The sequence below is a fragment of the Capricornis sumatraensis genome, chromosome 20 (assembly GCF_032405125.1).
Source record: "Capricornis sumatraensis isolate serow.1 chromosome 20, serow.2, whole genome shotgun sequence".
NCBI classification, from domain to species: Eukaryota; Metazoa; Chordata; class Mammalia; order Artiodactyla; family Bovidae; genus Capricornis; species Capricornis sumatraensis.
In genome coordinates, this window is record NC_091088.1 from 15157861 (window position 1) to 15185238 (window position 27378).

The 27378-nt window shown below is 43.9% G+C and overlaps 1 protein-coding gene across 1 annotated transcript in view; it reads left to right on the plus strand.

The window, feature by feature from the left end:
* Positions 1 to 27378, plus strand: part of CDH13 (cadherin 13) — a 1023138-nt gene that overhangs the window by 208833 nt on the left and 786927 nt on the right. Inside the window, exon 2 of the mRNA XM_068992038.1 lies at positions 9154 to 9265. Within this exon, the coding sequence (XP_068848139.1) occupies positions 9154 to 9265 (112 nt within the window). The remainder of the gene's footprint in view (positions 1 to 9153; positions 9266 to 27378) is intronic.

Genomic DNA, 27378 nt, shown 5'->3' on the forward strand with positions numbered 1-27378 from the left:
CTGCTTAATGACTTACCACTGGCGTAGCAAGGAAAAATAGCGCACACGGATTACCATACAGTTTAGAAGGTCAGAGGCTTCCCTGATAGCTCAGTTGGTAAAGAATCCCCCTGCAAGCAGGAAGCTCTGGTTCGATTCCTGGGTTGAGAAGATCTCCTGGAGATGGGATAGGCTACCCACTCCAGTATTCTTGGGCTTCCCTTGTGGCTCAGCTGGTAAAGAATTCGCCTGCAATGTGGGAAACCTGGGTTCGATCCCTGGGTTGGGAAGATCCCCTGGAGAAGGGAAAGGCTACCCACTCCAGTATTTTGGCCTGGAGAATTTCATGGACCGTAGGTCCTTGGGGTCACAAAGAGTCGGACATGGCTGAGTGACTTTCACTTTTACTTTTAAGGTCAGAAGTCAAAATATGTCTCATTGGGCTAAAATCAAGGCGTTCTCAGGGCTGCGTTTTTGTCTGGAAGCTCCGGGGGGAATCGTTTTCTGTTGCCTTTTCCAGCTTCTTGGGGTTCCTTTCATTCTTTGGCTAGTGGCCCCTTTCTCCACTTTCAGGTCCAGCAGCGGCAGCTTGGGTCTTTCTCACATGACATTACTACATCACATCTCTTTCTCTAAGTGCTCAGTTCATTCTTCCATTTGTAGGGTGCCGGGAGCCAGCGTGAGGAATTCCACCCGTGACAAGGTCATGTGGCAAGAGCTCTGATGGCAAGGCTAATCAGACCTCAGGTTTTCCCCCTGGAATTTCCTTAACATGTACCCCAACGAAAAACCAAAAATCTGCCGGCTTTTGTGCTCTGCTCTTCCACTTTTCTGATATTCTCTGGAAAAAAGTCAACTCAGGGCTTTAGTCTCCTGCATTTGAAAGGGATGTTTCAGTTAAAACCCCTCGGATTGCTCTCTAGCTTGCCTAACAGGTTCCCCAGACCTCTTACAGCTTGTGAATTGCTTACAGCACCCCCAACCACGACAGGCACAAAGCTTAAAAGCATCTTAAAGATACAGAGCCTTTGCTAAAGAGTTAAAAATTATATTGGTAGAGGGTTTTCACTGTTGACTCAATGACTGCTGCCAGGCCTCCATATTCTTTATCTTTTAGGCACCTGGGAGGATGTTAATCAATGTAAACAGGATATGGAAAAAGATATATAGTAGTTTTGATGTTAGCAACACTAGACTTTTGAGTTAATTACTTTACTCATTGTTATATATCACTGCACTCATCTTGTGTCCTTGCTATGTAAGAATGTAACTTTATTTAGTGCTTTCTGAGAATGGCACCAGACTTTGGGAAGATCAACACAAATAAGTCTTGGTTGACAAACCCTTATCAGAAAAAAGGCTGTAAAATGTTAATTGGCCCTTCTTAGCCAGAAAATGATGTAAATCACCTAAGACTTGTGTATACAATTAGGTATACAGAGAGAAAAGCCTGGTTTTGATAAGAGTCTGGACTGCTAACGCTGCATAACTTTGTGTTACCCATTGATCTCCATGTTTTATTAAAAGTGTAAAAGGCCTTCTGAACAATAGAGGACGGAGCCAGTCGCTGGACTGGTTTCCCCTGTCTCCTCTTTACTCTAATTTCAGGCTGAATTCCCATCTGGGGCATGGAGGCTCACTACATCTACTTACTTGTCCCGGCTTTTATGATCCGTAAGAGAGAGAGCCCAAGGCGGGACACTCTCCGATATTCAAATGGGCGCCGGTGGCCTAACGTAGATGGTGCAGGCTCCTTGTCTGGAACTTTATTGGTTTTCCACGTAACCCAAGTTAATCAGCCTCTCCTCTCCACTTAATTTTCCTACTACACTATTTCTTCCTAATCCAATCTTATATTAATAAATAAGTTTTCCTCGCGGACTCCGTCCACCCTTTGAATTCCCTGGATCCACCGGGGCTGGACCCCGGCAGTAGGGATCTTTGTGATTACATGGAGTCCACCTAATCCAGGGTAATCACTCTATTTTAAGGTCAGCTGATTTTCAACCTTAATTCCGCTTTTCCATGTAGCATGCCATACCCACAGGTCCCAGGGCTTAGGGCATCTAAGGGCATCTGTTGGGGACCATTATTCTGTCTAGCAGATAGCATTTTTTCTTGCATTATCTCATTAAATTCCCCTAGTGACTGTATGCATGAGTGGTAGTATACTCATTTAGAGAAAACAGAGAGGCTGTTCAAGGTTAAATAACTTGCCTGAAGTCAGAGAAATGGCCACATAGGCAGAACTCAAGCTCAGATTAGTTTGGGCTTGTTGTCCCACATTTTTCCAGATATACACAGCTTCCCTTTAAATAATTTGAGGAAAAGATACTGAGTAGCATTTAATTAGAAATGAGGTCTAGAATGCTGGTTTCAAATTGTGTATGAGGCAACAGCTGGACTTGCCAAACTGGAAGTCTTCTCTCCCTTTATCTTCCTAAGAATCACAAAATCATTGCTCAGCATCTTACATTAATGGCCAAGAAGGCGGCAGGTGTTCTGGGTCCGGAGGCTGTAAAGCAGCAGGAGTATTTCAAGGGGGTCAGACTCGGGGAGGATGTAGGTAGCATGAACTGACCCTCACAGTGAGCACGTCACTATAGGCATGTGACTGTGCGTGTGCGTGTGCCTGTGTGTGTGCGTGTGTGTGTGTCCTTGAAGCACTTCTTTTCTCTGTGCTATTCCTATGGGCAGTGTGCCTTTATACACCTTTCCAGGACTCAGGGTTTTTGGTCCCTGGCAGGATAAAGAATCAGTCAAATACATTGCTGTAACATTTTTATACCCTGCAAGTCAGAGATAGTAGCCTTTCTTCCCCGCCAATCTAAGCCCCTCCAAACTGATTCCAGTAGAGCGACTTTGACAAGAGTAAACCAGAGGTGTTTTGTGGCGAGGATAAAGTAACTGTCCATCTACCCTAACAGCAAAAAGTGAGCACATCAGTGAAAGGAAGACAACAAGGGGCCAGGAGACACTAGCAGGTCCACTTGGAAAATGCCATTTAGAAGCTGACTTAAGAGAGGATGAGATCTGAGGTTGTTCACAGCCTGCTGAGATAATTATTTGTGGCAGTAAGTTTCTCTCCTTTTATTTATGGCCACTTTTGAATACAGCTGTGTTCAGCTTTTCTTCAGTTCTGCTATTTCTCCCTGGCCTCTGGGACAGTCTATGATGCTGTGGCAGAGAAAACCCTCTGCCCTGCGCTCCCAAGTCTAGTGTGTCATCAGCCAAGTGTTGCTGTAATGAACAGCCCAGAATCTTGGAGACCACACTTGCATGTGGAGTTTCCTTGCTGGGCAGCTCTCCCAGGTGCTCATCTACACAGTGACCAATTCCCGGGTCCTTCCTGCTGGATGACTCCACCACCCTGGGAGTCCTTCCTTCCTGTTGTCCCAGGTGGGTAAGAGAGGGCATCTCAGGGGCCAGGACTAGTGGTGAAAACCCTTCCACCCTCCTTTGGTTGGCAGTGCTTTATCATGTGACCAGAACCGCTGTAGTATTGCCAGGAGCACATAGCTGTGGGTACCCTGATGAAAAATAACTAGAGAGTCGTGACAAGGAGAGTTCTTTGCTTGGAAAGCATATTGCCTGAGTCTACAGTGGGGGCTGCAAACTCCGATGCCTAGAGGGCCAGACAAGGGTGTGAGTTCGGAGCAGAGGCAGAGGGAGTGCTGTAGGCAAAGGCCGCTCAGAGAGAAGCGCTCGATATAACATGATAATTTAGCTTCCATGACAGACCGCTCTGGCTGAACTAACCACATCTGCTGGCCCGATCCATCCCATCTGCTGCCAGTTGGCAACCTGCAGTCTAGGGCAGAAAAAAAAAAAAAAATCACTTTTCTGGAAGCAAAGTCTAAAGTTGGCTATATTCTTGAATCAGCACCTGTCAGGACAAACATAAACTCTTTCTTTTTGAAAGAGAAGGCTCTGAACAGCAACACAGAAATGGAAGCTAAAAAGAGAAGCGGGCATCGAGAGTATGTTGCCAGAAGTCGCTATCCACGCGTAAGCTTAGGGCAGTGGCTCTTGCCATAGTGGACAGGGCCCTGAGCTGTTATTCTCAAGGACGGTCAGTTCAGTTCAGTTCAGTCACTCAGTTGTGTCCGACTCTTTGCGACCCCATGAACCGCAGCACGCCAGGCCTCCCCGTCCATCACCAACTCCCAGAGTCTACCCAAACCCATGTCTTTTGAGTCAGTGATGCCATCCAGCCATCTCTTCCTCTGTCATCCCCTTCTCCTCCTGCCTCAATCTTTCCCAGCATCAGGGTCTTTTCAAATGAGTCAAGGATGCTTGGTGTCCTGCAAAAGCAGCACAGCTCAGCCCACAATAGGCCCTGTGCTCTCGCTGGGCAGCGGACCCCAAGTGCACATCCCCTCCTGCTCGTCTACCTGAGTCAGGTCCCTGCTGTTTCCCACTGATATTTCCGAGCACAGTCTATCCACTGAACAATTTTACAGCAGCAGTGAAGTAGCATTTTGATGATATTTGTCAGTGTCTCATCCTGGGGAATATCGGTGAATCATATGTATCGGTCTAAATGTGATGTAGAGAAATGATAATAATAGTGATGATATAAAACATTTATTGAGCAGTTACTATATGTCCAGTACCATGGAGGGCTCTTTATAATAATTAACTCACTTAATCTTCATAATAGCCTGTAAGATACTGTCCTCATTTTCTGCTGAGGAAACTGAGACAGTTACCAGTTACAACTGGTAACTGGCTGCTGGTAAACTGGAACTGTACAGAACCAGTGTGGTTCTGCCCTGTGTTTGTAGTCTGTCTGAGCATAAATCTGCTTTCATAAGCAGGCTAATAGTAATTTTCACATAATAGAAATGCTTTGGTATCATAAAATTTGATCATTGCTGAGCTTTCAAAGGTGTATCGGTTGCCTGTTGTTTTTGAGGTGCCGACTAAGGCATAAACTAACAGAGGAGCCATATAGGGAGACTGTTACTGCCCGGACTTTGCAAGCACATTTGCAGTGTTGCTCATAGCGTGTATTCGGGAAGTGTTAAAGTGTATATGGGGAAAAACATGTCCAGAGAGCCTCCTTAAAACAGTGACACCTGACGATCCTGGAGAAGGGGCTGCCTACTTATGGAGTACTGTCCAAGTTGTTGTTGTTCAGTCTCTCTGTGTCTGACTCTTTGTGACCCTATGGACTACAGCACGCCAGGCCTCCCTGTCCATCACCATCTCACAGAGCTTGCTCAAGCTATGTCCCTTGAGTCAGTGATGCCATCCAACCATCTCATCCTCTGCCATCCCCTTCTCCTCATGCCTCAATCTTTCCCAGCATCAGGGTCTTTTCTAACAAGTCAGATCTTCACATCAGGTGGCCAAAGTATTGGAGCTTCAGCATCAGTTCTTCCAATGAATATTTAGGATTGATTCCCTTTAGTATTGACTGGTTTGAACTCCTTGTAGTCCAAGGGATTCTCTAGAGTCTTCTCCAGTACCATAGTTCAAAAGCATTAATTCTTGAGCAGTCAGCCTTCTTTATGGTCCAACTCTCACAGCTATGCATGACTGTTGGAAAAACTATTGACTATACGGATCTTTGTTGGCAAAGTAATGTCTCTGCTTTTTAATGTCTGAGTACTCATCTTAAACCACTGAGGGATATTCCACAACCAAACTCAATGCTATTGAAATTGAAGACATGTAAATTCACAGCCAAATACTATTTACAGCCAAATCTGCTAAAAATTCAAGTGAAGTGAAGTGAAAGTCGCTCAGTCGTGTCCAACTCTTTGTGATCTCATGGACTATACAATCCATGGAATTCTCCAGGCCAGAACACTGGAGTGGGTAGCCTTTCCCTCAAGGGGCAATAGCAGTAGCTACAACATTCTAACACTACTGCCCAGTCAGATGTTCAACTTATGCGGAGCATTAAATTAGTCTGGATTCTTTTGAAAATGTGGTCTTGTCATTTCAGAGATCCATTACATGAAACCCAGAGAGGCATAAAGGAATTCACGTGAAAGCAAAGTATGTGTCAGTTAAAAAGATTCCTCTGGCTCCTCTATATTTACCCAGCTAATTCAGACCCATCTTTGAGATCAAAGCAAAAATGTTCCTTCTGTGGGTTTGCTTTCTTTGATTCCTCTAAATGATGTTAGACTCCCTGGCTCCCAGCTTGTCCATGCTCCTGAAAAGACCCGTGATTTCCTTTCACATTAGATTTTAATTTTAGTTAATCAACTAATTAATGGTTTGTTAATGCCTCTCACCTTTTCTAGTCTATGATAACAGTACTCTTGACTGCTTATCCTGTGCAGCACTGTTCTAACTGCTTTATATGCATCATTCATTCCATTGGACCCACAAGGCCATTGTCATTGCACATCTTATTTTTCACTTTTACCTACCTGAGAAAACTGAGGCCAGAGTGATGGGAAAAAATGCAAAATCGCACAGTCGGTAAAGGGCAAAGCCAAGAATGAACCAAGTCAAATGACTCTGGAGTTCATGCTTTTAACAACTGTGTGACAGGGCTTCTCTGTAACAGGACAACACCTAGCCAAGTGCTCACTGAATCACCAGGAGTTTAACAATTGTTTGGGAGCAAGTGAATGGATGGACACAAGGAGGAGGACGTGAGTGAATTACTTGACTGATTCTAACCCTGCTAAGTCACTCTTGCCCAGGAAAGTGCTGTGTGTTCATATTGCCAAGCACTTAACCTGAATCTTGACTGGTGGATGGAGTGATCCAAGAATTTGCAAAAACAAAACTGAGCCTCTGAGAGTTCTCGCACCACTCCCACTCTCCCTGAGGGCCTGCAGTTGGGAATGGCTTATTTTCCCTTTGTGCTTCCAGAGGAATCCTGAATAGATCCCGCCAAGAAGCCAGGACAGAGACTGAGCCACAGACAGATAAACAGCAGGAACGCCACTCACCTGTACTTTCAGTCGGTCCTGGATGCTTAGCTCAGCATCTCTGGAGAGATGTCATCTACCTTAGCTTCTCTGGGATGACTGGTTTCCTGGTCTGAGATTTGAGGGAAGAATTAGCTGATTAAAAGGTTAATATATAATTGTAGGCACACAGTGCCTGGGGAAGACCCTCGACCATTTGATGTTTAACTGAATTAACGTTCGCCAGTTATAGATTTTCTGCTTGTAAAATTGCCAGCAAATGATTCTGAGTCCTGAATCTGCATTTTCTGTGTGTACCACTTGGGATGTCAGTGTTAACAATTGTCTCAGAAGCGACCTACCCAGACCCTGCTCTCAAGGCAATGGAGAGATTTACACGCAGAAGTGCTCAGATACGGGACTACAGCATCCTTCCCCCTTTGATTTTTAGAAGGGTGATGTCGGTCAGGGTGGGGACTCTCCCATCTCAATTCCTCTGATGTTTCTCAGGCCAGCCACACTGTGAACCCTGGGAGATTGATTCTTGCTCTCGTTCGTTGGGTTCAGTGCATTTCAGAGAGCTGATATTTAGAGAGAGGCCCTGGTTCCACAGCTTCCAACCTTTCGCACACTCCTTTGAGTTCGCTGGTGGGGACAATAATGAGTTTTCAACAGCCTGTGTACAGTGGTTAAGAGTTTCCATTGTGGTATCAAAGTTTAGTTTCCCAAGAAGCAGACACTGAGTCAAAGACTTGAATGCAAGCAGTCTTATTTTGAGGGTGATGTCAGAAAAATAGCAACAAGGGATGAGAAAATGAGCCAAGGAGACGACATCTGATGCGCGATGAGATATCAAGCTAGATACCACCATGGACAGTTGGTGCTCAGGTCCAAGTGGGAGAGAGAACAGTTGCCTCTCGACTCTCTCACCTGCGGGTGAGCACAGAGCAGTTCTCCTGGTTGCAGTGATAGTTTGGGGATGTGGATTTCTAAATACTGCCTGCTGGCACCAGACTCAGTTAAAGCAGCATCCCATGGGTTTCAGAGAAATATCCCAGACAAAGGCTTACCTGAAGGGTGGGAGCAGAGCTCTGTCAAAATCGGAGGACACTTAAACCTGGATTCAGATCCTGGCTCCACCCATCCTAGCTGTGAGATCTGAAGCAACCGTTAACCTCTAGAATGTTGGGGGGCTTCCCTGGTGGCTCAGATGGTAAAGAACCCGCCTGCAGAGCAGGAGACCCGGGTTCAATCCCTGGATTGGGTGGATCCTCTGGAGAGGAAAATGGCTACCCACTTGTATTCTTGCCTGGACAATTCCGTGGACAGAGGAGCCTGGTGTGCTATAGTCCATGGGTTGCAAGAGTCGGACATGACTGAGTGATGAACGCACACAGAATGTTGGGCCCCTTGTTGGTTAAATGTGTTTTATAACATGCTGAGTACGTCATAGTGCTGCTGTGGAGACGAGTTGTCACTTAACTTTTATGTTCCAAATCATATAACCTGAATTTTTGACTTCTGAGTGAAATGCTCTAAGAATTTGCAAAGAGAAAGCTGAGACTTCAGAAGCAATTATAAAATTTTAATTGCCTAATAGCAAAACTAACTAAAGTAAAAAAAAGGGGTAATATTAATTTTAATAGTGACTTAATTTAGTCTAATCTGTAAAATAGCATATTCTCATGTAATCTATATACAAATCATTAATTATACATTTTACTTTATTTTTGTTTTCGGTATTTAGTCTTCAAAATTCCACATGTACTTTCTGCTGACACTTTCAGCACGGCTACATTCCAGGTACTCAGAATCCATGGGTGGCTCATGGCCACCACGTTGCACTGTGAAGGTCTCGGGCCTTGAATTCTTGTTAGAAGTAACTTCCGGTGAAATATCTCTGCTTTCCTCCTCTTCACGGGGACAATGATCCTTTGCATCTATGAAAGTGAAGTTGGTTTTCGCTCAGGCATCATATGAAATTGACAGTTTCTGTAATGAAATTTCACACATGGAAAACCATAGTGAGATTCTAAGCAGGTGTAAAAATCTGACGAAGTTATTTCTTTAACTGCAACTTAATAGAAACTGCAACAGCTGTTCCCATTTGCGTATTTTCCAAGTCTCATTGCCAAAATGAATGGTTGGCAGCCACAGGAGAAGTATCAACTTACCTCTTCATTTGAGAAATGAAATTAAAACCTCAGCTCATTTCTAAGAGTCACAGATTTGGTAAAAAGTTAGCAGGGCAAACATATAAGCTGCGTTAAAATATTGATGGCTTTGGTTTTCTCAGGTGCTGCTGCTAACATCTGCAGAAGATTTGGACTGCACTCCTGGATTTCAGCAGAAAGTGTTCCGTATCGATCAGCCAGCTGAATTCATTGAGGACCAGGCGATTTTAAACTGTAAGCAACGTCACTCGATGGTGCTTTTGGCCTATTCACTGATGTTTAAGAATGTCCCTCAGTATACAGTATTCCCTAAGCTAAGAGTTTTCTGATCATTTTTCTAATGTCACTGTTTGCCCCAGGGTGGAAAGTCTTGAATTAGGGCTTTGTCAGCTTAGAGGTAAATCGAGTGGTGTGTATCTCTTTGTCACATTTGATCACCAGAGAGCATTTCCTGATTGCTCCCAGGAAAGGGGACCATCAGCTCCCACCATGAGTACTGACCTATGCAAAGGAAATGGAATGCCCCATTTTCTTTGGGCAGATCCTGAGAACAGACCATTGGATTGCTGTTCTACCTGGATTTCTCATACATAGCACTGGATAAGAATAACATCCAGAGCAAAAGGTTAGCTTCTAGGAATTTTTAGGCATAGGAATTTAAACTCTTAAGACTAAGAAGATGGTTTTCTGAAAGATTCAAAAGCTCTACTGGCTATTTTGTGGATTGAGCTCAAATCCCCCCAAATTCCAATTGATTTCCTTAAAATATGCCACCCTCAGATCTGTGGTTATAATATCTTCCTCTTTTTAATGCCAATATTATATTGTTTATCTTTCCGAGGGCATGGAGTGCATTGCTAGATGCAAAACAAGCATGGTTTTGTTTTAGCACAGCAAATTTAAAATTGATGGTAGACAAATAACCATTTAATTGCAGGGTCTTGAGCATCATTCTTTAACATTTGGGAGTGAAGCATATAAAAGCGGTGGTTTAGTTTGGTCCGATGCTCTGTGCTCCCTTTAGGGAAGATAACTGTACACTTGCCCTACGGTCCCAGGTTTGCCTTCCGGGCTGACTGTATTCCTTCCCTCCTGTGCTACGTGGCGAGCATGTTTAAACGGAAGGGGAAGAATGTTCAGCCGGCTCACCTGGACTGTTCTGTGAGGCTGGAATGCATTTGAAGGGTTGAAAGGGGCACAGTAATGAAGATGCAGTGTTGAGGATCGAGGGAGCCCAGCAAGGGGAAGCCCATGCATGTCTTGAGGCAGTTATGGCAATGAAATCATTTTAGTGATTAGGGTCTATAATGACAAGGTGCAGGGCTGGCACAAGGAGTGAAACCCAACATGTGGTTTCATTGTTAATCTGATCCCTGATGTGACTCCTGGGTCAGGCCCTCAGGAACTCTCATTCGTCTTTTGATTCTTCTATTTATCAGAATCAATATATTTTAAATGGAACTTGGCTTCAGAGAACCATTTTTTCTGGCTCTCCTCTCCTCTCGTCTGCTTCATCTCCCTCTCTTCTCTCTCTCTCTCTCTCCTTTCTCTTTTTTTTCCAAGTGATTATCCCAAATGGCATCTATATTAACATGTGTGGAAATGTGAAGCCACCCTGAGTATGGAAATTAATAGAGTTGGTATGCAAAGCAGGCCCATAAATGTGATTGCTTCTGTAATCTTCACGACACCAAACAGCTTTTAATTTACCTCTGAGAAGCTGGAAACAATCATACTTTGGGGGATCTTTTTAATTTAAACTAGACCATCCTGTACATTCCAGTATTACAGTTTTGTGTGTGTCTGTGTAGGTTTTTTATTTGTTTTAATCCTCTAGGTAATTTAGTGGGTTATGGTTGTTGATTCTGTGTAAGCTAGTAAAAGTGAAATGGAACTGGGTTGATTATCAATGATAGCACATTCAGTAAAAGTTGGTGATTTGAGGATATTTAAAAATTTATATGTGATTTTGTAAGTGAATTGTTGGATCAGCAAAATCTGGCCAGCCTCCTCCCCTGTCAATGAAACTGTGGGCCTATATGTATTACTAGGGGAGAAAATGGACAAAGAACAGATGTGGGCTGCTATTTTTCAGTTTATCTCAAAACAGTGAGCACAGGTTGTCATGTTGCTGCTGCTGCTGCTAAGTCGCTTCAGTCGTGTCCGACTCTGTGCGACCCCATAGTGTGAATAAGGTTAATTATGCCTAAATGAAGAATAAAGTTTTCACGGAGCTGAGAATGCCTACTGGCTACTGGTTGGGAAAAGCTGGATTTCCAGAAGTAACAACAATGTGTTTTGCTCTATTCAACATGCAGGAGGAAATAAAGAGTCCAAAACTTTGAACAGACTTTTTCCCCAAGCAACCAACATCTTACATCCCCCTCCTTCCCTTCTCATTCTTAGTTTCTTTCATGCATTTCTCTGTGGTCTGACACAAGACCTTTTCTATTTCTGAAAAATGTGATTAGCCAAAGAGCCAGTAAGTGATGCATTCTCTCAGAATGAAGACCATATTGTCACAAGGGTAACATCTGGAGGAAAAGTGGGAAGAATCAAACAGAATCAGTGATTTAAGCATACTTAGATATGTGAGGTCACTGCCAAGATCCTGGAAATGATTAGGGATCATTCAGTAACGTGTAAATATAAGCTGATGATCTAGGTAAAAACAGAGGTTAAAAGAAACCAGGTTAGTAACAGTACCTTGAACTCCTCCTATGACACTCCAGTTTTTCTCTTTGTCTTTGTAATATTTTACAAGAGCTTTGGCTTCCAGTCATCGTGAATTTTTGTCTTGCAGAAAGTATAAAATACAGCATAATCAATCAATTGATGTCCACACGTTTCACCATTCTATAAACTTGTCTGAAAGTGTTATCTCTTTGCCTGGCAGACATAGTATATCTGCTCACACGCCAGACTTATATTCAACCAATTCTGTGTTCAGTGTTCAGCACCTTCCAGTAAATGTTTATTCTGTCCACGACTTCCTTCTGTCTTTGTTCAGACAGTAATATTTCCTTTTATCTTTTTTCATCTTTCTCCTTAATTCTCAGTGACTTATCTTTTTCTGTTTTAACTGTTACTAATGGTCACCTCCGCTCCTTTTATTTCCATAATATTTTATTCACTGCTCACTCCGATACATCTTTCCTTCAGTTGTTCTAAAGCCTTTTATTTTCCTCACATCCAAATAACTCTTTATTCTGCTCTCCTTTCCAGTAACTAGACTTGCTTTCGTCTTTAAAGGGCCATTTTTCAACAAGATTCTAGGATCAAAACATAGCATCCCACTATTTCTTCTGAAGTAACCAAGGGAGCTTTATCACTGTATCTTTCACAGTGTGATGCAAAGGCCCCAGCTCAGGAGCACTTGGCTTCATCTAGTCTTGAAAGGTGAGCTGGGAAGATGTGGTTATTCTCATTTTCTGTAGGAAGTACAAGAAGAAAGGGGAAGACAGTTTAAAAGACAGAAACTCAGAAAGGAAACATCTGCTCATGATCTTTGGACTCAGGGAGGGCTCTGTCAGAGGTTTGCAGATTGCAGGCTGTCCTTCAAGGCCTCCAAGACCCAGAATTCTCTTAAACTGGTTGATGAGGTTGCTTCTCCTGCAGTGTGAAAATCACGCGATTCTGGTAGCCACTATCTTGGTACCACGAGATTTGGGTAGTGACCCCGGTTGCAGCCTCCCAGGCTCCAGAAGAAGAGTTGGCCTGGAAAACTGACCAGCCAACCAGCTGATGTGGACAAAGACCAAGTGATAAGGCCCTGACTATCTTGTGTCCTGAAAAATTACAGAATGGAACACTCTGCCCTGCTCTAATCAGCTCAGACAGACCTTCCTGGCACCAGGGAGGGATCTCTTTGCTAAGGGAACCATAGCTGGCCTCCCTCTGGGTAACTCTCCTTTATGGAGCTGGCTTCCATGCAGGAACTTGAGGATGCAAGTTGCTCCCTGCTTGGTCCTGCATATTTGGCCAAGTCATCAAGCTGGCAGAGAGGGTGGAGAAGGCACCACGGGTGTTTAGCCACTAGAGCTCAAAAGGGACATGGATTGTTTCTGTTCACATTCTTGGCCAGACCTAATCACAGAGCCAAGCTAACTGCAAGAGAGGCTGGACATGGAGGAACTCAAGTACGGGCGTGAGCTCACCGTCTCTGCACAGATCCTAACACAGCCAAGTGACCCCAGTCAAAAAGAGACTCCCGAAAGAGGCCGCTGTTTCTGACTAGCTTTGGTCAACACGGGGATGAGACAAAGACGGTCATTCAAACAGGACAGGAGGTCATGCCCCTGGGACTACCTCCTGCTTTTCTTGTCTGCTTCCCACTGAGCAGAACAGCTTCTTCACTGCCTCCTCTTAGAAACACCCAGGCAGGGACCTTCGGATAGTTCTAGTAAGGATGGGCCCCGATTGCATTCTTCTGATGATTATCGTATTGAGGTTAAGGTCATACAGTTTAAAACTCACTAGAGTCGGCTAGAGTTCAAACAAATGACATATTCCCATGTTAGCTGCGTGGCAATGAGTGAGTTATCCAAATCCTGCAAGTCTGAATTATTGCATCTCTCTAAGAAGGATAACCACAGTTTTTAACTCTAGAGTTAATGCAGTGATTGATGGAAAAATGCTTAGAACATAGTTGTGAGTTAATGGAAGCTGGTAGTAGTATTTCTATTATTCTTGCCATTGCTGTTATTATTGTTGTTGTTGCTGTTAGTATTATTATTATACATAGATCTTAGGTTTGGTATCCTTATAATGGCCATCTAAACCTGAATTTCGGAGAAGGCAATGGCGCCCCACTCCAGTACTCTTGCCTGGAAAATCCCAGGGACGGAGGAACCTGGTAGGCTGCCATCTATGGGGTCACACAGGGTTGGACACGACTGAAGCAACTTAGCAGCTGCAAACCTGAATTTAGCAGACAAATCATGGCCATTAAAATCTGAAGAGGTTAAAGAAGAATCTAAAGCAATGATTCTAGGATTTGAATTTCATGGACCAGTAGAATTTTTTAAAAATCTCTAATTGATAGGAGTGTATTTTACAACATTTTTCTTAGTCTGAATATGAAAAAAAGAAGAAAAAGCAGGCTTATGAGTGAGATAAAGTGAGAATACCTCTGTTTACTTTGCCCAGACTTTTAAAATGTCATTGTTATCAAAAAACAAACGAAATAGGAGTTAGGACCAATTACAAAAGAGAAGTCAGTCTTTGAGTAAATTTATATTGTAAAAGATGCCCCAGATATTTTTGTTTACCTCATTTTGTGGGTAACCGCTGATTTAAGGTATAGAGAACTTCCAGAAAATGTAACAAGTGTGCCCACATTAGGGGCAGATGTTGGGAAATTTAAAAGGCTCCCCTAGAGTTGACTCGTGCAGCATCTGTGGCTTTCATAGGTGATATTTACTGCATGTTTTCTAAGTGTGGAGTGTCATCTTGAACCTCATAACAGACCTTAAGGGAAAAATATACTCATGTGCCCATTTCACAGGTAAGGATGCTGAGGCTGGACTAGGCGAGGCCATTTATCCATGGTTGTATTGCTTGTAATTGGTGGCATCAAATTTTGGATCCAGGGTTCCTGTGTTCTGGCTCTTATCCAGAGTCCCATGGTTTTGTGGCCTTGTAGCTTTTGTTGATGTTGGTGATGATCCATCAGGGAAATTTGCCGCTTAATTTTCCCATCTATTTTTGTCAGTCTGGATGAAATAGAAAATTTCTACTGCATTTATGTTTTTTCTGTTCATAGACAAGTTCATTCTTCCTCTGTAACATGGAAAATGTATCTATTTTGCTTATTTTGAATGGGCCCAGTGCCAGATTGCCCATGACCCTATACTCCTGGCTTTTGGCCTTTCACCTGTGTTTCTTTCACCAAAATGTTTCTTGGTCATGCCACCTTGACACTGACCTTGGTTGGTAGCCAGGTCACCCATGGAATCCATGGTGTCCAATTAATCATATTTGTACTTAACATACATGAGTCATGCCTTTTGAGGGTGTTTTTAATTGACTATAAATCACACAGGGAACTTGAAAAATGAAGGCAATTAATGAGAAAGCAATGTGAGAGGTGTTTTGCATCCTAACGCAGGAAATACATCGCCAGTGAATTAAATGTCAAAACAAAGGCCCTTTTGACCCTGCTAAAAATGTTTCATTTGAGTGGTAGTAAATGGATGAACTTTCCAACCTGGCAGGTGGAGGAATTCCTGTTTCTTGAGTTCAAGCTGACTTGGGATTCTGTCTATGTATATCCTCTATCCTTGAGAACGTCCTAAGGTCTTTTGGTTTTCAGTTTTAGTGATTTAAAAAATGGAAAAGAAACTAATGATAATTTCCTTTCCATTTTCTGACTGTCCTCTGTACTATTAACTTTCATGTTCTTTCAGGTTGGGAGACTGATTAACTGATTAGTGAAATTATTTAACATGACCTGTACTACAGTATACATAGATCTGAATAGGTTGGAGTTACAAGTGGTATATTTGTTTTAAACTGTCATGATATACCAAGGAAAATTATTCTGGTGTCACTTAATTCACTCCATCATCATGAAGGTGGTTATACTTCGGGTCTGAATGCGGACTCCTGTTTACATTCATGACTTTTTACTATATGTAAACAGAATCCTATAGAAAGGTAATATTTTTACAGGTTTGCTCCCCGCCCACCACCACCAACATAACTGTGACAGCTGACTAATCAGTTAGTGAATATTTATTATGATCCTCATAAATGCATTATATTAGTGCCTCATTTCATAAATGTAAAGTGATACAAAATGATTGCAGACTGAAAGGAACACATATACACACCAGAGAGGGGTGTGGTAAAGTGCTTAGAGATCCTCCATTAGACCAGGGTCCTAAGCTGCACTTTGAAGATTGGGAAACATATGAGGTAACAGGCTAAGAGGGCCTTAGGAGAAGAGGAATGTGGATATGGGTAGAGCGCTCTTGGCATAAATTTTCCTATCAGTGGGATGAAAGGAATAAATAGACCAGAGGAATCACATTGTCAGCTCATGGGCTAAATTTGTCCCACAGATATGTCCTGCTTGTCCTGTTTGGCAGCTCAGTGTAGGAGTCTGACGTGTTTAATGAAAGGAATTTGTTGTCAACATTGAGAATTTCATTTTTAAAAATTCATGACTTCTGGGAAGTACTGGGCCTCCAGAATATAGACCCCAGAGGAAAATGAATCACAGTGGTAGCAGCCTCAATAGGCTGTTCTGAGGATTAAATGCTCAGGTCTGTACAGGGCTCTGAAAACTCTGCGGGAAGTAGTATAGCAATAACAGTCGCTGAGGCCTTCCTGGTGGTTCTCCAGCCCCCACTGTCTTCCTGTCAACTAATCAGCTTCCTCCTTTATTCCACCTGCCCCTTGTAGGTATCTACATTTACCTCCGTGAAGTCACCCTTGCTCCTGAGACAGGTGTGCAGGTCAGATGATACGCTCCAAAGACCAAACACACATGTTGTTTGTATCACACCATTGCTGTCATTGACAGTAGCTCTTACTGGTGGTTAGGGAAGCGGAGGACACTACTGAGAGACGCAAGGGCAGGGAATGACTGAGACTTTGCAATCTACCTTCAGTGTTTTGACTCATCCACACAGGGACTAGGTGAAAAGGGGAGCCATGTGATCAGCGTGGCTGGCTTTCTGGAAGTTCAGAATAGGACACGGATAAGAGAGAACTGCTGGGGAGGCTCAGGCTTACGTGGAGCCATTTCAGAAGATCTGAGATGGGATGGATGGGAGGCATGTGGAAGGAGAGCTGGTCAGTGGAGAAGGCAGGATGGTTAAGAAGTAGCAGAGTAAGAAACAAGGGTGAGAGCAGAGCCCCAGGCAATTCCCAGGGTCTAGACTGGGGGAGACGTCTAGAAGACAAGCTTTCTAAAAAGAGTGCAGAATCCCTGAGTCTGTTCCAGCTCAAACACTAACCTGTATGACCCTTTTCCTCTCTGGACCCCTGTTTCCCCATTTGTATAATGAGGATCTATTAGGGTTATTTTGATTGGATTCTAAAGTTGATTGGATTCAACTCCAACTGGCTTTAGGAAAATGCCAAATAATCAGCTCATGTAATTGAACATCTCAAGGTCTGATCTGGCTTCAGGAACACCTGGATCTGATGCTGTAATGATATCATCAATATCACCATTCTTCAGCCCTGCTTTATATAGTGTTGATGCCCCTCAGTGTCAGAGGGGTCTCCTCCAGGATGGCCACCAGAAGTTCCAGCCGTTCATTCTGCCAGCTTAACAACCCAGAGCATCTCTGTTTTCAAGTATCCCAGCAAACACTCCATGGCTAACTCTCTGGGTCCAGCTTGGGTCACGTGTCTATCCCTGAACCAATCAAGGCATCCAGGAAGATTTGGGCTGGCAAAAGTAGGAGAGTTCACTGTGAGGGTGTTCTTTTTGTCACTGTTCATTCACCCAGCCGTGCCCAACTCTTTGTGACCCCATGGACTGCAGCACACCAGGCCTCCCTGTCCCTCACCATCTCCTGGAGTTTGCCCAAGTTCATGTTCATTTCATCGGTGATACTGTCCAGCCATCTCATTCTCTGACACCCTCTTTTCTTTCTGCCCTCAGTCTTTCCCAGCATCAGAACTTTTCCAATGAGTCATCTGTTCACATCAGATGACCAAAATAATGGAGCTTCAGCTTTAGCATCACTCCTTCCAGTGAATATTCAGGGTTAATCTCCCTTAAGATTGACTGGTTTGACCTCCTTACTGTCCAAGAGATTTTCAGGAGTCTTCTCCAGCACCATAGTTCAAAAGCATCAATTCTTTGGCATTCTTTCTGCCTTTTTTATGGTCCAGTTCTCACAACTGTATGCGACCACTGGGAAGACCGTAGCCTTAAATATACAGACTTTTCTCAGCAGAGTATTGTCTCTGCTTTTCGCCAGTGTCTAGGTTTGTCATAGCTTTCCTGTGAAGACGCAGTCGTCTTCTGATTTCGTGGCTGTAGTCGCCGTCTGCAGTGGTTTTGGTGCCCAAGAAGAGGAACTCTGTCACTACTTTCCACATTTTCCGCTTCTATTTGCCGTGTAGTAAAGGGACCAGATGCCATGATCTTAGTGTTTTTAATATTTAATCTTAAGCCGGCTCTTTCACTCTCCTCCTTCACCCTCATCAAGAGGTTCTTTAGTTCCTCTTTACTTTCTGCCATTAGAATGCTATCATCCGCATTTCTGAGGTTGTTGATGTTTCTCCCGCCTATTTGCATTCCATCTCTGGGCTTCCCAGGTGGCTGATTGGGTAAAAAAATCCACCTGCAATACAGGAGATGTAGGAGATACCAGTTTGATTCCTGGGTCAGGAAGATCCCCTGGAGGAGCGCACGGCAACCCTCTCCAGTATTCCTGCCTGGAGAATATCACGGACAGAGGAGCCTGGCGAGCTACAGCCCACAGGGTAGTAAAGAGCTGGACACGACTGAAGTGACGGGGTGTTCTACTCTATTGCTAAGGTCCCTTTCAGGACTGACATTCTATGACTGCAGGCTAGGCTTCATGCATGAGAATTTTTAGAACCTAGCACATGCGCACATTGGAAACGTCTCTTAGGGGGCAGGGATGAGGACAACCATCATGCCAGGTTTCTCACTGGTGATGCTGGTGAGCAGATTGCTTAATTAAGACTGTCAAATTCTAAGTACTGCCATATGGCCTCACTCTTCAACCTGTTGAGTGTCTTCATTCACATGGTTCTGGAGCTGATATAAATCTCTTTTATTTCTGTTTTTCTTCAAGGGGTTAAGAATTCAGGAACACACAGGTGTTACAGGAACATCTCCTAATTTAAAGTGTTAGAACCACATGAATTGAGCTGCTTAATGAGTGTGACATCAAAACATAAATTGGACAAGATTAAGCATGTCTTTAAATAGTATGAGAAGGCAGAAGATCTTATTTTTCTATAATAGGTCAAATACACACATATTCTAAAAATTATGATGCCTTCTGTCTGTCCTTTTTATCTTAATTTTCATGGAAATTTTTGTTGCCTTGAAAGCAAAAGGGCAAGAGGTGGAAACAGGTGCCAGTTAGAATATCCCCAGGCACTTTTTGTATTTGACCAAATTTGCATTCTCTTTTTGGAGGCAGAAATAGGGGATAGGATAGGAAAAGACATACATGGAGTCCCATTTGTTTAGCCAATTATTTAAGAATTGTAGTATGGTCACATCCCTTATGCCAGACCCTATACTAGGTACAAGGGGTAAAACTTTGAACCAAAATTCTAGAAAAGATGCCTTTTATATTAGAGCTTTCATTTTTATGGAATGAGAGAGACAGCCATGATAGAAATAAACATCTAAGAAGACAGAAAAATTACACGTAAAATGCTGACGATAAATACCATGAAGGAAATAAGAGGAGGTTGTGTGATAGAGATTTCTGGATGGACGTGATAAAATAGGTGGCTAAAGAAATTCTCTCTGAGAAACAGCCCTAAACTAGGAGAAGGGACCGATCAGGTAGAGACTGCATTCGTAAACCTTTAGGCAGAGGGATCAGGTAATGTGAAAGCCCTAAGATGAGAACAGGTTTTTAGTTTGAGATACTCTGATCTAGGAAAGGACTTTCCTGATAGCTCAGTTGGCAAAGAATCCGCCTGCAGTACAGGAGATCCTGGTTAGTTTCCTGATTCAGGAAAATCTGCTGGAGAAGGGATAGGCTACCCACTCCAGTATTCTTGGGCTTCCCTTGTGGCTCAGCTGGTAAAGAATCCGTCTGCAATGCAGGAGACCTAGGTTGAAAAGGGCTATCATTTTATCCATTTCATCAAATCAACCACTCTATAAGATAGGATTCTAAATCCCGTTTTAGCAATGAAGGCATGAAGGTTGATTTAAAGATCCAATATCTCAAAAGAAGTGTCAGCAGTGGAAAAGGAGCTCTGACTTTCTGACCCTGCTTGTTCTCTCCACGTGGAAAGCTGTATCCACTTTCCTCTCACAGAAATGCTCCAGTCCTTTCTGTGAAGAACAGACTGGGGCACCTGTGAACCTCGTGGGGCTCTTGGGATGGGCTCCTGAGTCGGTTCACTTGTGTCCATCACTTGCCACGTGGTGGTGTATCCAGTCACTCAAGCTCTCGGCTCCTCAGTTTTCCCATCTGTAGAATGGAAGTACTGTTTCGAGGATTGATGACTCAAGATAACATTTGCAAAATGTTATCCTAAGAGTGCCTGTCACTTGGGGCACTCTACATAAAGGTTTTGTGTGTGTGTGTGTGTGTGTGTGTGTGTGTGTGTGTTTGTGTGTGGGTGCATGTAGTCTCTTAGTCGTGTCCGACTCTTTGCAACTCTATGGACTATAGCCCACCAAGCTACTCTGTCAATGGGATTTTTCAGGCAAGAATACTGAAGTGAGTTGCCATTTCCTACTCCAGAGGATCTTCCTGACCCAGAGATGGAACCTGCATCTCCTGTGTCTCCTGCCTTGCAGGCAGATTCTTTATCTGCTGAGCCATCTGGGTTGATTTTATCATTTAAAAGAATCAGGCAAAGGAGGGGAATTCTGCAGAATGATGCTGTTGGAATGGGCAGTGCCAGCGTTTACTGAAGGCAGGACAGGGGACTTGCAACCCTCACCGTAACACCTCCAAAATAGGACGTGTTCTCGCTACTTCCTCCAAGTCTCCACACCACCACCTCCCAATGCACACACACTCTGCTTCCTCGTTTGTGAATCTCTTTGGGTTACAGATTAAGAGGATGAAAGTATTTGAGAACTGATTCTTCCAAACCTTAGATCCAGATGTGTTTTGGAATTTAGAAAAAGCTAGTAACGTGTATATGCTGTATATTACCCACTCCACCAGGGGGTTCTGGAGCAGCCCCTGTAATAAGTCAGATACGTCTGCAGTAGCACATATGGATATCTACCCTAAGCAGGCTAACTGAGGACAGCAAATATCACCATGTCTGTTCAGGTTGGGTTTTGCTACCTAATGAGTTACAATGGACACTTTTCATATGCAGAGCATCTTGGATTTCTGAGTTCTAGGCTGCCGTCCTCAGGAGAACATTCCCCTGAAAATTTGCAGACCTCAGTTCCACTGAAACATTCAGCTGGCCCTCCATACCGCAGCTGCTTCTGGGGCAGCAGAGTGTGCTGGGCCACCAGCCACCAGATCCCAGCCACCTCCACACAACCCCGCTCCTCCTTGCGAGCAACTTGGTAAATGACGTCTTGGCAGGACACCCCTGAAAAGTGTCCAGCTGCTGCACCAGCTTATTTCATCCCCATCTGAAGCCCCAACAGTTGTCAGCCATCCAGCTTCCTCTTAACTGCGCCAGTCAGCTGATTGCAGAGACCTCCCAGAGGATCGATTTTTAGCTAAAACTGGTCTTAATTTTCATACGTATACATTAAATTCCATGGGGGCAGGGGGGATTCCAAATGAGGAAACACTGATTCTGAATAACATGAAAGAAATAATTAGTGCTTGAAAAACAGTTCGAAATATGCTTCAAAACCTCCAAGGAATATGGTTAGCACTGCATTTTTCAGTGGAAGGAAGTTTGTCGAATTAGAAACAGAAAGAGAGAGGGTGAGTGGGGATAAATCAAGCTAGAAAGGGAATTCAGCATCAAATTCTAGGCACTGAGGAAGGAAACTGAAATTAGGGGGCAACCAGGATTGTCAGGTAGATGCCCACGGGGATGTGGCCCAGGCGTCATTCCCATGGTCTGAAGAGGCGTCGAGGGAGGGCATGGGCTAGTGGTCCCTGGTGGCCTGCAGTGGCTTGAAATAAGGTTTTGGTTCCCCAGCCAGAGGTTGAAGGCAGGCTGCAGTAATGAGAGCACTGGAGCACTGGGCCACCAGGGCCTGTGACAAGGTCCTGGCCTATTAGCTGTGTAGAAATGAACTTCCACAAAGGGATGGGAAGTAGTGAAAAAAGTAAAGCGCTTATTAGAAGGAAAGAGTACCTGTGCATAGACTCACTTGGGCGGGCTCAGAGAGAGGGAGTCGTGCCCTCGTGTAGTCTGAATCACTGATATGGGGGATTCCCACTGGGCTGCTTCTGATCAGTCATCTTGCTTTTGCCCAGCTTTGAGTCCATATTGGGTTTAACTCAGAGTCCTCCCCTGTGTGCACGTGCATCTCTGAGCCAAGATGGATTCTAGTGAAAAGGCCTGTGGGTAGGTTGACGTCACCTACTATGATGTCATGAAGGTGAGAGTGAAAGTTAGTTGCTCACTCATGTCTGACTCTTTGCGAGTCCATGGACTGTAGCCTACCAGGTTCCTCTGTCCATGGGATTCTCCAGGCAAGAATACAGGAGTGGGTTGCCATTTCCTTCTCCAGGAGATCTTCCCAACCCAGGAATCAAACCTGGGTCTCCTGCACTGCAGGCAGATTCTTTACTGTCTGAGCCGCCAGGGAGGCCCTGGTGGTCCCCCGTCCCTTTCTGACCCTCGAGGACCCGTTCTGCACCTATGTGATCGGAAGTTCTACTTGACTTTGAGAATGAGAAATAAGCAGTTCCTTTATCCCTTACCTCTTCCTGTATCTCTTATCCTCCCTAAGCTGTTGAGTTTCACCCACCTCCCCTCCATTTTTTTTTTTCTCTTTTGAGAAACTTGCAGTAGCTTCAGCATGCAAAAGTTAGCCACCTTTCCATCTCACCTGGGGGCTGGAAAGATCTGAGCCTGCGCAACTGCAGCCTTGCCTTTCTTCTTGAAAAGTATTTTCTTTTTTATTCTTTTTCCCTTATTCTTATTTTATTCTTTTTAATTCTGCTGAGCTCATAGGAAATAAGACAGAGTAAAATGCTTGGAAACATAGGCGCTTGTAAACTATAAAGCTCTGAACGTAAAGGCAGTGGGCTTTCTGAGTAAAGCCAAACTTTCTGAGACTCAGAACACCTTCCTGCCTTGTCTGTGTCCAGCAGCAGCCCCCTGTCTCCTCACCCAGGCTAAACAGGTCTCAAGGTGGGTGGGAACCTCTCCAGGAAATCCTGAGTTAGCTCCACCTAAGGCTTAGATTTACTGTGTAGGAAGCCCTTTTCCCTCTTGGTAAAGCCAGGCTTTCAAGACTTTTGTTTCACTGAAGTTTTTAGGCTGAATAGCAAATCTTTCACCCTCTTTGCATTCCTGATTCAACACCCTAATCTTCCCTAAGGCAATAGATGCCTCTGGCAAAGAGCAGGGAGGTCAACTAGGAAAATCTGAAAGGAAGAGCGACCAGGAGCATTTCCATAAAATGGACCCTGTTGCACAGGTGCAAACCCAGGGGGACAGGAAGGCAGGAAGCCACTCACAAGCACCCAGGAGTTGAGAGCCGAAAGCATGATTCTGGAATCTCTGCTGGTGGGTTGGGCTTCGGGCAGCTGCCCTACTTGGTCACAGTGTTGTCTGGGGCACCAGCATTGGTGGAGGGATCAGTGCCCATGGGTGGGGAGGTGGAGATAGGGGGCAGCCTGTAGGGAATTTACAAACCTCTAAGAGGCTGTTGGCGAACTGAACACAAAAAGCCAAATATTTTTGTCTTTACCACTCCGAAGCACTAGGATTCTGTCTTTAGCATTTATGCTCATATAGGCATCAAAAGATAAATAAATAAAGGCTGCTAAGTCGCTTCAGTAGTGTCTGACTCTGTGCGACCCCATAGACGGCAGCCCACCAGGCTCCCCTGTCCCTGGGATGCTCCAGGCAAGAACACTGGAGTGGGTTGCCATTTCCTTCTCTAATACATGAAAGTGAAAAGTGAAAGTGAAGTCACTCAGTCGTGTCCTACTCTTCGCGATCCCATGGACTGCAGCCCACCAGGCTGCCCTCCATCCATGGGATTTTCCAGGAAAGAGTACTGGAGTGAGGTGCCATTGCCTTCTCCATTAGCAGGCATCACTTAAGTATGTGAGACTGAGACATTTAAAAGCAGGTCAGGTCTGAATTTACTGAGCTCTTTAAAAAGATAAACAAAGGCAGCAAACTCTCTTTGAAATGTTACGTGGGCTGCTAACTTCTCTGAGGACACAAAGATCTCTATTGTGTGTGCATGCTAAATCACTTCAGACATTTCCAACTCTTTGAGACCCCAAGGACTGTAGCCTGCCAAGCTCCTCTGTCCATGGGATTCTCTAGGCAAGAATACTGCACTGGGCTGCCATTTCCTCTTTCAGGGGATCTTTCCAACCCAAGGGTCAAACCCATGTCTCTTATGTCTCCTGCATTGACTGGTGGGTTCTTCACCACTAGCACAACCTGGGAATTTTCTCAAGCTCCCCTGTTTGCTGACACAGTCCCCTCCCATCCTGTAACCGTAACGCCAGCTACATCGTTGATCTAGACTTCCAGGACATTCCTCCTCCCCATAGTCAGCTCCCACCATCTCCATATCTTTCCTGGGAGAGGGTCAAGCATTGCTTGGGGTTCTGCAGACCTGGCACAAGCTTGTTGCCATCCCAGTGCTGGTCCTCATAGTATCTACAGCAGGCAAACACCCAGGCTCTGGGGTCTGAATGCTTGGTTTTAAATGCCAGCTCTAACCCTTACTAATGGTGATCTGGGGTAAGTTATTTAACTTCTCTGAGCTTTCATTTCTTCCAAAAGCCAAGCATACAATGAGGTGCTAAAAGTAAATTTGAGGCTGACACATAGACACTGCTTAGTGAAGGGTAGTGATTTATAGCAATTAATGTAACTTGATTATGGGCTCCCAAAACTCACTTGGAGCTCCATGAGTAAATGATATATGTTGATAATACATATAGAGTTTGTTTAGCCTCTTCCTATCACTACAAATATTTTTCACTTTGCAATGGGAGTCACTCGACTATTCACAGCAACATCCTCCTTCTCTTCCTACCCACAAGATCACCCTCAAACAGACTCGGCACCAGGCCCTGGTACCTGGCTGAGGGGTCTGAGTGTTTTTAGTTTATTATTAAAATGTTTGCCATTACATTTACATAGTTCCCTGCTGGGTTGATTGCTTCATATATCGACAGTACTAAAGTGGATACTGAATGTTTTGCCTGCCAAGGGCCTTCATCTAGCTCAGCCTGAGCATATATAAAAGTGATTTGAATGGGAGCGTTTGCTCTATTATTTTGGTGATGGATTTAGGGAAATGGAAAGTAGCAAATTGCTTTGTTTTTGGATCTGTGCCAGGTCCATCCTGGTTATGGATAACACTTGCTTGGTTGATTGAAGAAGGCCGGCTGCTGCTCTAATAGCCTGAATCAATGGCCAACCGTGCCCTTTAGCAAGCATGTCATGTTCGCTGTAGTGAAAAGCATCTTATAATTATGAATTAATAACTTTTCTATTATATATCAATATGATGCTATACTTTACAACTTGACCAGCCCTTCCATACTAATATTGAAATTAAGGTCAACTCCACTTTTCTGATATCCTTCAGAAGATTTACACGGAACTCCTGGCTTTAGCTGAAGGAGTTCACACTCAAAACCTCAGTTTCCACAAACAGGGTGAATAATTCCCATGTCCTGGGGCTGTGAAAATTCAATGAGAGAAAGACCATGAGAGCGTTTTTTTTAAGCCTTTAAGCCCTCTGATGTCCAGTGCCTCTTTGGGGAAGACTTTCCTCTGTTTGTGTTGACTCTTTCAAATGGAATGTTTCCAACATCAATCTCAAATGATCTGTTGTTTTTCCTTATTGTGGGAAATGTGTTTGGAAGAGACGCATGGTCAAGGTTGATTCAATGACTGGGCTTACCCAAGACTTATGTGAAAGCAACTGAGTCTGTTGAGACTTCAGCCAAGGCAGTTCCATGGAGGACCAACCATTAATGGCTGTCCCCAAACACTGGGGAAAGAAATTCTTCAGTCCTGAAGAGGAGTCTGAGAGGGGTGTTACAACATTCCTCTCAGCTTAGGAAGAAAATAAAGCCACTGAGATAGTGTCTCAGCAGCTTCTCACTGCTGCCCTTGGAGACAGACACCCACATTTCTAGTGCTGTTTCCTGGCACGTGGGTGGGAAGGGGAGAGAAGGCTGTCTGGCTGCTCACCTGTGGAATGCCGCTGATCACCTGGCAGGCGCCCCCACGCATCCCCTGCTCTTCCCAGCTCCCACCCGGGGGGCACTGCCCTGCAGCCACCCCTACTTTCTGTGACAGCACTTGCTCTTTAAAAAAACTGTAATTCTGTCTAATTTTTATCTTTCTGGAACTTATCTTTCAAGTTTCCTAATATTAACTTTCATATGTGATTATTTGTGTGTGTATGTTCTTGGGAATCTCTGTTTGTATTAATTCAGGTCTAAGTGAATTTTCAGCTCAGTCTGCCATTATAAATAAAGTAGTATCAAGTGCATGCATTTTATTTATTTTATTTTATTTTTTTTAAGTGCATGCATTTTAGTGTATAAAAATGCAAATTTTTTAAAGCAGAAGATGAAAATTTTGAGGTTATATTTAAATGAAATAAGGATAGAGTTTTCTAAAGGAATACAGTAACTAGAATACTGAGGTCATAAAAATAATTTTCTTGATCCATTCATCCAAACTCTTAAATAAAGGCAGAATTAATCAGGGACTTGGAAATGGAAATTGATTCCTGCTCTGGTGGAGTCTGTTGCTTTAACGTGTGTTAGGTTAGTTCAGACGATGTATGCCCCAGGAAAAGGAGAGGCTGGATGCTTTGGGAAATGTTTGCAAAATCTGCCCCTGCTCACACACTCTTCCTCGTGCTCCTGGTATCACATATGAAACCTGAGCTTTCCATGATGAGCAATTGCTGAAGCCGAGAAAGACTTCAAAGGAGAAAAGAAATCTTATGTAGTCAGTGTCTAGTGGTGACTGAGTTACAAAGTCACCTACAGACCCTTTATGTGCTTCCATAGTTGGCTGTTGTTGTTAGTTGCTTCAGGCATGTCTGACTTTTTGCGACTCTATGGACTATAGACCACCAGGCTCCTTTGCCCGTGGTATTTCCCAGGCAAGAATATTGGAGTGGGTTGCCATTTCCTTCTCCAGGGCATCTTCTTGACCCAGGGATAGAAACTATGTCTCCTGCGTTGGCAGGCGGGTTCTTTACCGCTGAGCCCCCAGGGAAGCCCCCCTTCCATAGTTTCCTTTGCTTTATTACCACATTTGATGGTGTGTTCTATAGATCCCATTTCTATTTAAGGCTTTTGGAATTAAAAATATATACATAAGTTTTTATGTGCAAGAATGTCACCTGGAGCACAATTTATAACAGGAGAAATTCAGAAACAACTCGTGGAAAGTCATACAGGCTCTGATACACGTGTATGATCAAGCGTCATGAAGTCATGAAAACAATATTTCTGAAAACTACTCAAAGACAAGGGAGATGCTATGATTGACTG